At 40.1% G+C, this 12,592-nt stretch overlaps 1 protein-coding gene across 1 annotated transcript; it reads right to left on the bottom strand.

Moving 5' to 3' along the window:
* Nucleotides 1–913: 913 nt before the first annotated feature.
* On the bottom strand, nucleotides 914–7,668 carry LOC104509343 (cAMP-specific 3',5'-cyclic phosphodiesterase 7B; the record flags this gene model as incomplete). The annotated part of the gene is made up of 5 exons (XM_010151262.1): nucleotides 914–1,045; nucleotides 2,491–2,591; nucleotides 4,395–4,490; nucleotides 6,225–6,288; nucleotides 7,517–7,668. Coding segments are annotated over 5 exons (545 nt in total), but the record flags the coding sequence as incomplete, so codon positions are not given.
* Nucleotides 7,669–12,592: the final 4,924 nt, after the last annotated feature.

Raw genomic sequence — 12,592 nt, 5'->3', positions numbered from 1 at the left:
ATAATAATAAATAAGTATAATCATCTGTAAAGAGTACAGATGTGTGTATATATCATGTGTACATGGCATGCAAAGATTATACACATAGGACAGTTGTAGATAAAACCCAGAGCTACAGTGATTGCCATGGGCCAAAACGACAAATATACTCAGAAAGGACCACAAAAGTCCAGGCAGGATAGGTTCATTGATAGACACTGAACAAGAGGGTCTGTGGTTTTGTTTCAGGAAGACTTCTACTATTGCTTGCCAGAGCTGGGAGGATGCATACCAGGTGAAGGACAACTCTGTACTTATCCCAGGCCTATGTTTCTCTCTGAGATCTTTTGCTAGCTGCTCTCAGAAACAGGATACTCGCCTAGACAGCCTGTGGTGTGATCTACGTTGGCTGTTTTAACTTTCTTTATATCTCTAGGCATGTTTAGGTAAATACCTACAACTTTCCCCTTGGTTTCCTCTATCTTCTTTTTTTTTTTTAACTGCAGTGTTCATGAAGTGTTTAATTTTAGAGCCACTTAAACACAAAAGTTCTTTTAACACAACACCAATTTACAACATGCCTGGGGCTTGCTTGCTTGCTCGCTGAAGGAACATGTCTCCCTGTGATTTTAAATCTCCGACCCACAGTTCCTTACCCCAGATAATCTACAGCAGAAATAACCCAGACAACTGATTTGGCTTAAATGTTCTCAGCAAAATCTGAGACTTCCACTCTCGTTCTGATGTGTATCAGCTTTGCTGTAAGAAGAGACACCCAGTGAGGAGCTTAACTGAAACTGTCCAGCCTCTAAAGTGCAGGTTGATTTGATCAACAACCCCCCCAGCTGCCAGATTTCGGCTTCCAAGTTCACTGCAAATCTTAGCCCCTCCTTGACACCACTTTGCATATTAACAATCCGATGAGCGCTTTTACCTGGTACAGGCTGGCAAGGTGGTGTTTAGTTTTGATCAGAAAGGGCTGGTTGACCCCTGGATGATCCACGTCGTGAGCGGCTGCAGCTAGCAGTCCCAGCATGATGTCCGACGGGGTGAGGAAGTTGGCAAGCTGAATCACACACGTTAATCACAACAAGAACATGAACAGCAAGCACTTTTTCCTTTTTTCCTTACGGCAAATAAAGGAATCTGCTAACATCATGGCATTGTTCAGTTTTGTAGGACAGCACACAAATGTCAAATATAAAATAAATCTGGTAACGACGTTTTTAAGGTGACTTTTGAACAAACATCTATAAAGACATCAGACCACATACCCATATTTTATTACAGTTTGTACTTCTTATCTCTTGATAATCTATGGCAATATAAGGATTGTTGTTATAGAAGTGCTTGACCTTAGCCTAACAGATTCAGTTTTAAAAAGGAAGTATACTAGCAGGTTGCCATACGTTGGCATACATGATAAGGGCTCTGCCTCACACAGTATTTAGTAATACCAACAATACATCAGGCTTAATTGTTCTAGCCCAGCACTGTGCTGTAAAATGCAGAGTTTATAAACTTATGAAATCTCAAACTTGGCTGTAAGATAGCTCAGTTAAAATATAGGTATTTTATTAGAGAACATCATCTACCTTTTTATCTTCAGATATTTTTTTCTACTATACAGCTTATAATTCAGAAGCCAATTTTGTTAGCATTGGGAAAAAAAAAAATTGAAGTCTTCCTATTTTTTGTTTCTGAGCCTGAGGTAGCTATTACTGGCCCGAAGAGTCTATACCCAGTACAGGTCTATGAGCCAAAAGCAGCATCCTGTGATGAGAAATCAAGAGCGGTATGGTCCAGATTTTGGATACTGGCTGTCCTCTGCATTTTCTGACATCAGGGACTTGCAGATCTTGCAGGTGATGGAAATATAGGACAGTTTGGGCCTGCTCTTGCCCTCACTTATCATTACTATATTCTGGGCTAACAGTTTTCTAATTCTTGCAGAATTTCCCTTCATTTAAGTCAAGCCAGGAAAGATTAGTTATACGCTTATACTGTCGCTCAGCACCGCAGTATTACAGTGCCTTCCAGTAACACGTGAAGCAACGTCACGCCCTCACGTTGTGAGCGCCTGATGCAGCAGACCCAGTCGAAGGGAATGTTTTGCCCTTTTCTGGCGTTGCCAAATTTGGTATTTTGAAATACTGACGCAAGGGCCTTACGCCCTGAGGTGACTAAGGCATGGGCATGCGCTGCCTTCTACCGGCTGTGCTGGGAGGACCACAGTCTCTCGCAGACGGCTGGTACACACCGTCACGGTAAAACGTGCTGGAACTCATACGACAGGACTTTAACGTGTCACCTGCATGATGACAAGTTACTCCAGTAGCTTGCTTAAAGCGTCTGTCATTTGTGTTAACTCTGCTACTGCCTTGTTGCTGACTTCAAGTACGCAATCCCTTTCTGCTTTCTAAAAATATATATTTTTTTTTTTTAAACCTGGCAAAAAAAAAAATTAGAGAATTCTCTGAAAGCAACATCGGTGTGAGAGGTTGTCATTACCTTGGGCTCCCTCAGATAGCAGTGCATAGCTTGTGTGACATCAGCAGCATGGACAGCATTGTGGTACGGGTTTTGGCTATGGTAATCTTCTTGAACCATAACTGGGAACCAAAACAGAAAACAAAGATCCTTTTGTCTCTGAATGCCATGGCCACAAGTGGGAACTGGATTTAAAATACAATTTGAGGTTTTACAGTCAACTGCCTAAGGAGTTCCTTCAAATATCTGTAGCTTACTTAGACTGGTGCTCTCACTGGGATACCTTCACAGAAAAAATGCATGAAAGGATTTGTGAGGCCCAAGGGGATATACTGGGTCTAGTTCATAAATCAACTCTTTCTTACCTTAGTGAAGGCTCTCATTCAGGAGTAAAATAAATAAGGAAGAGAAGCAAATTTAGCCACAACAGAGTGTAATTATTTAGGCTGCTGTCATAGGGGAGTAATATGTCACCAAGGCAGTACCACCTATTTTACAGCGGCAGGGGGTGAGGCCCTGACATCCTGGCATCATTTGTTATTTGAGTGACTAATTAAAGTCAAAGGCATTTCTACGTCCTCCAGGAAGAGATTCAAAAGGTACAGTTTTGGGGTATTTGGAACAAAATCTTCGTGATAATTTTAGTCACATCTAATGTGCCCATATTAAAATACCAGTCCCTCTTGTTTCAGTGTGCAGCGCTGGAACTGGTCCAGCTGGATCAGGAGCACCAGCCTTTTAACTCTGAGCTTTCACTTGCACAGAAAATCAACGAGGTGTGTGCTCCACATTCGTCGGTTCCTTGAAGCACTGCCTGTACCATTAGGTGCTCCCGGGGCAACACCACGTGAACAGTGGAAGCTGCATGTGATCCTGCCCAAAGCGCTCTCCTAGGCATGATCAAATTAATCAAACAGAAAGGTAGTGGGCAAATTTCCCATGGCACTCATCTCCAGCATGGGGGATGCCAAAGAAAGTCCCAGCCTTCAGTTTGTTTACAGCTCTACCAGCATTTGAAGTTGCGACGGGTAAACCTTTAAATCCCAAATACCGCTAACTCTAATTATCTCAGCATCCACCTCGTGGCCACCCATAGGAGTCAGAAATGGCAGGGAGATTTTGTCTGTCTCCACACCACAGGAATGCTTTCCAGAAGTGACAATTACGCAGTCTTAAAGAAGAGACCCTGCCTTTGAAACTCCGTCTGACAGCCTAACAAACCGGCATTCAGCTGCATTCAAAACATGATGCAAAATAGTAATTGATTTTGGCCAATTTCTTCTTTTGGTTCGCTGACAGCATGGGGCTAATATTTCTGTTGGCAGTCACAGCAGCAGGGGCTTTCATCAACACTATTCAGTGCAGACAGCTTGATATAATTTGTTAAATTTTGCACATAAGCTTTTAACGGCCCTGGGTCTCAGTGGTGTATTAGTCACTAAAATAATGATGCTGCACCACAACTGTATTGTGCACGGGTAGGTTCTGCAATGTCTTTCTGTCTGTGTGGGCCTCCTCAGCTGGCCACATCTCTGCATGACATACTTTTTTAAAATCACCAGTGAAATTGTGGGACAGGGATGCTTCAGCCCAATGCAGAGCCTTCTGAAGTCTCCCCGATGACTTACGAGGTACCCAAGTATGCTAGTAGATGAGGCTTTGAGCAACCTGGTCTAGTGGAAGGTGTCCCTGCCCATGGCAGGGGGGTTGGAACTAGATGGTCTTTAAGGTCCCTTCCAACCCAAACCATTCTGTGATTCTATGATTCTACGATAACCATTCTATATAACACTGAAATGTTTTACTGAGAAATATTTGCAACAACATCATGATTTTACAGATACACAGACCAAGACAGTGCCTTTTTTAGTGCCCTACTTAAGCTGTAAACTGCATTTAAAGATGGCTTTGAGGTAAGTACTTACCTAAAAACCTGTGTAATGTAACCATATCTAACTGGAAATGGTGAATAAGTCCATGCACATTGAAGAGGTGACAAAGCAGTGTTACGAGACTGTTTCCTAAAAGCAGAAAAGAACAACTCTTAGATTCCCTTAACACAGTTACAAGCCAAGCAAGACCAAAAACCTTGGTAGTTTCCTATTAGTCAGCTTCTATCATGTGAGCTTAGGTGATACTCATATATTCAGAAATAGCTGATGTAAATTACTGCTATATGCAATCAAGGCTTGACAGCATGGCTGTACCAGTGAAATGCTATTCTTGTGTCTACATGCCACAGAGTCACGTGTGCTATTTTAACATGACACAGAAGGCAAACTGACGTGGATTCAACTGGAAATCTTTTGAGAGGCTTGTCTGAGAACAAGATCATCTTCATCATCCAGGTCTACTTCCGGAACCGATAGAAGGGACAGTGGCTTTTCTGCCACTTCAGTTTGCCATACTGTAGTAATTATTTAATTACTGAGAAATCAGCAGTGTGCAATTAATTCTTTTATTTATTTCACACATGGCTGTACAAACATGTAATCAAATCCACGTACCTGGCTCAGATACTATTGTGTCTCACAGTGACGATGTAGTGAGGAAAAAATGAGTTGCAGCATTTATAGTGTCAAGTCCCACTGTAACATTATGCTGGCCTTACTGTGATTTCAATACAGGGAACATGGGCAAAACTGAGCCTAGCTAATATTGTAAGACCAACTACACATACACGCAGGGTTTAAAAAGCTTGCACTGCATAATTCATCAGCAATGTTTCCAGAAAAGGTAGAGAACAACCTCCAAACCAACCAACCCATACAACATATAACCATGCTTGAAGGAGTCTTTTCTTATTTAATTTAACTCAGGAAAGAAATAAATATATATACAAAGAGGATGTGCAAACTTATTTGGCCTTGACTACTGAGCAGGGGCGCAGAAAGGTAATTTAGAAGACATGCTTTTGCTTCCCTTGCCAGTTGCAGTCCTTTCCACTCTTCACTGCCAGTCAGTCAGCTGAATTACTCTCTAAACCAACTTTTTTCTCAACCTCCTGTCTCAGCCAAACCTAATTATATTGGGGATGAGGAATGAGGGATCTCATTTCTATGAGCAATACAGAAAGGATAAAGGTGTTATCATGATCCTCTTCAGCAGTTACCCCATCAAGAGGTGTTGCCTACATATCGCGGTGTGTGTGGTGATACAGGCATATATTTGCACAAAACTTTTCACAAATTTTTACTGTCTTCATGAATTTCCTAATTTTTGCTGCTGAAGAGAAGCAAGGGTATATTCAACTAAAGGTATTTCATATTGATAGAAATCAACTGATTATGGAGGTCTGGAGTTACCAACCAATGTATCTCATAGGTTTGTTTAAAATACCTTTGGAAATTCCCAGGTAAAGGAAACTGAAACATGTCCTTGAAAAGGTCACCATAACAAGTGTAAGAGAGAGATTAATACAAAACCACACTTTAAACATTATCCTATAGGTGGGAAAAGCCTGAAATTGTTCAAGGATATGATTTTAAGAGAAGTTAACTGTGTCCAATTTCTCTTCAGTAATCTTAACTGGAAACATTTCGCAATTAATTAATTAGGGATTTTTAGAATAATCATATATGATAGATAGGCCGTCTTCAAGGCCAGGCTGGATGAGGCTTTGAGCAACCTGGTCTAGTGGAAGGTGTCCCTGCCCATGGCTGGGGGGTTGGAACTGGATGGTCCTTAAGGTACCTTCCAACCCAAAGCATTCTGTGATTCTATAGTAAAATAAAAACTTTTAAAAAATTACTTACCATTTGTCAAGCGGTCAAATAAGAAAATGTCAAAATCCCACATTCCCACTTTGGACAGCATATGCTAGAAAAAACAAATATGAAAAGGCAAATGTCTGGTATGTCTAACTGTAAAGCAGATTTAAATTATTATTCCACATTAATCAATCACAGGATTGGGTGCTGCAGCTTTTGTTTGGGAAAGCTATAGAGACGTATTTGACATATCAGACATCAGGAACCAAATTTAGCTATTCTGCATAAAATATCACTTGCACTTTTAACTGAGGTTTTGAACTTAACACTAAAAATACCTTCTAAATGGGGCTCAAAACATAGAATATAATAAACCAAAATTTTATTAAAATAACCCCTTTTACTGCACAACTTCACTGTTCTTTCATGACTGAAAAGCAATTCATTACAATTTCTCTTAGATTTTTATTGCAATGAAACACAATCTTAGCTCTCAAGGTGAATATGAATTACATTTTGATAAACAAACCAATACACAGAAATAGCTTTTACACACTTAGATACAGTGCTTCTGTGAAGCCCACTCAGCCACACCGAAGAATCCATCGTTACCACCACACACAGTGGTTTTACAGCTACCGGAGTCTGGTCTAACTGTAGGAGATAGAATGGCACATGTACGGACGAAATGTGCGTTCACATCACTTAGTCTACATACAAAGCAGTTCTGCATTCTTAATTGCTTTCTAACACCTCGCACGTAAGCATCCTTCGCAGAGAATAAAAAATGCCTAGGCACATAATCCCAGTGTCAACAGTTGTGCAGGTTTTGTTAGAAAATACCATTCAAAGCAAGTATAAGAGCTGCAAAATAAGAGAATTTTGATTATTGTGAAGTTCTTTGCAGTGAATGTTCCCCGTTTCCTAGCCTTTGCCGTTACGGATAGCTATTGTGGGTTGCCGAAGAGCTGCTCCACACCAGCTGAGACACAGCTGCCTTTTTTCAAGCGGATGAATTAAATCCTGTGTCCAAGCTGCACTTACTTAAATCAGTAACTCAGCCAGGGATCCTTCATCCTTTAATAAATCCAGATTATAATTTCAGTTGACAGAATCTGAAAATGCTGAATAGATTTAGGTATTTTCTTGCTGTTTTGAGACTAAGCCTTTAAAGCTGTAACTGTGCAAGAGGAACGGAGAGTCTGCTGTGTGGCAAGCAAGTAACGTGGGCCATTTAAGAAACATGAGCCATACCTCTGTTCACCTAAGCACTGAAACAAAACTGACACTCTCTGGAATGTTAGTGAAAGAAATGGAGACCTAGGGACCCATCTTACCCTTGCTTGCCCAAGGTAGTCCTCATCCAGCAGGTACAGAGAAGCTTGCGGCACAACTCCACGCAGTAACCGGGATGCATGGAAATACCTCTGGAAACTTAACAGTCTTTTCACCTTTTTCTTGGTGCCAATTTCCCCTGAGAGTGTAGTATCTGTGAAAAGCAATCAGTACAGAAGCCATGAAACCCAAGATGAAGGATGACATTCTCAATTATTGAATAAGAAAACCAGCAAAACCTAAAATAGTGATACAAAAATCGTGAAGTTCATGCTTCTTCCCAATCCACATGAAGAAGCAGTATTCAAATCCCTATACCTCAGCATAATTGTTTATTTCAGAAAGGAAATAGGTTCCAGTAGTCAGAGGAGTAACATAGGATTCTGAAGATCTGAGTTCAGTATGCTGCCTGCCACCAACTTCAGTGTGATCCAGGTGAAGTCACTACGGGGGGGTGAGGTGTGATGTATCACCTAACTCTAGATTTCTAGGCAGAGTTAAGCATGGGAAAGATGCTCTTACTCTACTCTGCCTCTGTTCCCTACCTATAAAACTGAAAACAGTTACAACCTTGCAACCTCGCAGGAACGTCACCAGAATATACTGAAATTCCATAGCACTACTATACAAGGTGATCGTGGATATAAAACTGAAAAAGCAACACCAAAAGACACCTCAAAATACAGTTTGAATGCACAAAAGTATGAACAGCTTTGGAAAAATGAGAGAAAAGAGAGAAGGAAGTAAGAATAGGTTAATAATCCTATTGTATTGTCTGCTGTCCTTCCTACATAGTGAGACAAGTTACAAATGAAGAAAATATTTTAGTTCTACAATTAGGAGAGCAAGTACGTTCAGGCAATACATGCATTTCTGGTTACACAACAGCATATTTTCACTCAATACCAGGATAATTCTAATTCCCTAACGCTGCATTAGGAGATTTTCTTATAGGGCTAAACGGGACACAAAAACCAAGGCAGTTTTATACAGCAATTAAATCAGTAATTAGAGTAATTAAATTACCTTATTGTTAGTAAGAATAATATACAGGCTTCCTAAAACTGATAATGACAAGTAATTTCATCTGAACTTTTAACAGAACCTCACATACTGTTGTGGTTTTCATTTTGCAGGCTGGTGTAAGTTTTCAAAGAATGGTGTACAGAAACTGGACAGTTGTTTGAAGGTAGTAAGACTCAACACAGTTTTATTCATAAGAGAAACCTTGTATGAAACTAAACATTAAGCACTCCTTCTAGAGAACAGCAATGATCACTTGAGATAAGGAGCTGCATAGCAATTCACTGCATTTCCAGTTTACATAAGAGCTCAGGAAAAATATCCATGGACTGAAGATGAATCTATTCTGCTATTTATTTTTATGCAAAAATGCTGAGGGTTTGTTCTGCTGTGACATTAAAACGTGACTTTGTATGATGTTTTTATGAGTATTTTTCAGGGAAGTCATTAAGGTTTTCTGGATCATAGATGGTTCAGTGTTTGATTTTTCCAACAGCAGATGCGTGAGCATGTTCTCTAGCAAGTTTCTTTCGTAAACAATCCAACAGCTATTGAGCAACACAAAGCCAAAAAAACCCACACTTACATACTGTGTGTCCATAATCAATGTTATTTTCTTACAGCTGCAAGTCTCACGCTTCTCGTGGGCAGCCCAAAGACCACACCAAATTTTAATAATATAAAAGCACAAAATGATTTTATTGCATCATGACAGGCCATGTGTTTTCAAGAATGCAAACAGTAACAATGTCACTACTGTACCAGCCTGAAGGTCAGATTTTCATTTATGATGTGCCAGGACCTGCCTTAATTTTCTCACACATTTTAAAAGCTGGAACAACTTCATGGCCCGTGGAAGGAGTGACTAATGCAGGTGCTAACAGTTACGCAGTGACAGCGACATGTGGAGGAACTGGTAGACTTGTTTTCACATTTCATTTATATAGTGCTGCTAAGAAGTGGCTGGCATTCACTTCAATTCCTGGATAACCAAACACTCTTAAAATCAATTCACTTTTTAAACTTGTGTCAGCTGTTTCTCGACTTCCCAACTTTCCTAATTCCATCTTTGCCCCCAGCTGTCACTGCTGTCAGGTAACAAGTTTATGGTATGGAAAACTTTCCCTTCTGTACATTAAAAATGAGTTGCTCCAACTAATTTTTATCTAAGTACTTATCTGCTTTTTCAATTAAAGACAGATGACTGAAATTACCACCTATGTTCCCCTAAGCTGCCTTTAAAGCTCACACGTAAAGCTGCTGTGGATGATCTAAGGTGAAGGTTTGGCCTGAGTCCCAACAAGCAGATGTATGTTGGCTTATGAAGAAATGGTTATTTTATCCTTTGGATTACCAGATTAGTATTTCAGTAGCACAAATAATACTTAGAAAACCATAAACACATCAGGTTGGAATAATTTCTTACAGTGAAACATGTTTTCTGAATTGAACCATCACCCTTGGTGCCACTGCTCTGTCACGTTGCTCCGTATGGGTGTCAAGAGTCTCAACTGAAACGTAATTGTTGGCAGGCAGCGCCTCTGAAACAAGACTTGCTGCTTCAGATGAGCTTGGTATTATCACATATTATGCAAAAAAAATTACCTACAGTAATCTGTTGCCCTGTATTTTCATTCATAAGGGGAGGAGTTCATAGTCCTGGTAAAGAATGGTAGGAAATGTATTTTCAAAACTGGGCTCTTGAATGAAGAGGGCAAATCCTGCACCGCAGTCTATACACATGTAAACTCTTCGTATCATGTTACGATCATATCCTTTAGGTCATTTCAGTAATAATTGATTTGTCCACGAATCACAGGACTTGTCAGATGAATGCTATGGCCCTTACCAGATTACTATGCCATCCGCAATAATGTCCCTTATTATGAGGGTGTCTTGCACAAAACTGGCATATGACTATGCCCCCCTCCGAGCACAACACACCCCAAACTATTATAATCTCACTAGCGTTTTCTTTCCCCTCCCAAGATCAGTGTCAAACAAAAAAGGAAAGCCCAGCCATATGAAATAGAGAGAAAAAGAACAATTAAAAAAAGAACAAAAAGTGAAGCAGCTGAGAGCGAATGCTGAAACTCTGTCCTCAGCTCAGCAGCTGTACCTGAATCTCCAGCAGCCAAAAGCCATCCCTAGCACATGGGATCCACCAGATGACACAAAATCAAGATACAGCTTTAAAATGAAATTAAGGGTTTACGTGAATGACTTACAGCAATATGCTGAACATACTACTTCTTTACTGACAACTGGAAATTTCAATTTAAATCATAAATATAAAATTTTGATGATGACACCTGATCTAAGTCATATAATTACTTTGAAACTTGAAGAGTTATCGATAGCTAATTGGGTTAAATTGAATTGCAAGTAAAAAAATCAAAAATATCGTTGCAGGTATCACTGAGCTTCAGTTGTGGAACTATGGGTACTAAAACATATGCTGTATTATCTAGTTAAAGAACACAAACTGCAAGGCTGACATGGGAAGGATTTAGTAATTAGATGTAATTTTGAAATGAACGTGAAAGATGAACAATGATGTCTTTTGTTTATACCCATAAAACTTCCCCTGATAACTGTGTTTATCTTTAATCACTGTGGCAACTTCTGAATGCTTTGTTTACTTGAAAAAAAGCAAAATCTGCATGTCTTAAAAGATGATATTCTCATATCCTGTGGAGTTACTGCCTAGCACAGTGGCTGGAAAATCCCTTATTTGTATCGCAAACAAAGTTATTGTATGAATTACACACACACACAGATATTGTATGAATTACATATGCATTTACAGAAGTGTAAGCACTCCTCACACAGCTTAACTTCTACCTTCAAAAACACAGGCGGCCTGAGCTCACAGCCTATCTCCTGACATGTTTCAGCTGGCAGCCAAAGTAATTGCATTTTTCCTTGGGTAATTTGATAGCCACATCAGGTATACACACCATCAGACCTGGGCACTGCATGTGGCCCTCAAGAGGTTAATAACCCACGGGAATCAATGGGTGCCTTCTCTCTCCTAAAACAGTTCCTTCAGTTACACAGATCTGCTTGCCTTAACATGATCTACGGCTCGCTACATCCCTGAAAGAGGTTTCCTGCACCAGGGACTGCTACCAGCTTTCTGTCAGATTTCTTTCACATTGCTGCGCTAGCGTGTGCCCACAGGCAGCGTGAACATCGAAATGACGGAGGTTATGTTAACAATGGCTGAGTTAACATCCAGAGACAAGCACATAAATCACAGCTGTACAAGGATGTACTTAACTCTCCGCGAGACATTCATTACATTATTATTGTTCTCTCAAAGTAAACAAACTTGGTTATGCATTCAAATAAGGCCTGTGAGTTTTCCTTCACAGCATCGCCTTTTCTTACTTTATTGCACCTCAGCGTACAATAAAAACAGGTCACCCAGCAGCATGAGTGGCTAACAACAGGTTCACTAATTTTCAAAAGCCGACTGATGCAGAAGCAGAAAGTATTTTTTTCTCTTCTTTTCAAAAGGATGCAGCACAAATCAGGTTCTCGAGCCTTTGACTCGTACAGTTTGTAATACCCTGTCCTCTCTTCTGAGGATGCAAAGGCATTCTGCACTCAGCCACTGCTCTACAGCTATATGCCTGAAAAATCAGGTAGGATTGGCAGAAAAGTGCTGGAATATCTAGAAGATAAGGTGAGAGAATCAGACCAGCAATTTACTGTGCTGACAGTCTGTAAACAACGAGGACTCTGGGAAGCAATGTGTCTCAGGTCCTATACCTTACGGAAGCAATTTCCTGAACTGGGTCCAGGTTTGACAGCTGATTAGAATGCTCTTATTTGACAGCCCAAGAGATATGTAATTGACTTACGAGGAATAATCTGTTTGCCCATTTTTTTTTCTTGTTTGGTGTACTCACTGCATGACGAGGTTGCTAAATTTTTCTTACAAGGAAGAGTGCATAGCACTGATGATAGGAAAAAAAAAAACCAAACACCTACCATGCCTTTTTTAGTATCTTCTTTCATTATGGATTTATCACAGAATGGTTTGGGTT

The sequence above is a fragment of the Eurypyga helias genome, unplaced genomic scaffold (genome assembly GCF_000690775.1).
Source record: "Eurypyga helias isolate BGI_N326 unplaced genomic scaffold, ASM69077v1 scaffold51264, whole genome shotgun sequence".
Taxonomy (NCBI): domain Eukaryota; kingdom Metazoa; phylum Chordata; class Aves; order Eurypygiformes; family Eurypygidae; genus Eurypyga; species Eurypyga helias.
This window is presented reverse-complemented; position numbering and strand designations above follow the sequence as displayed.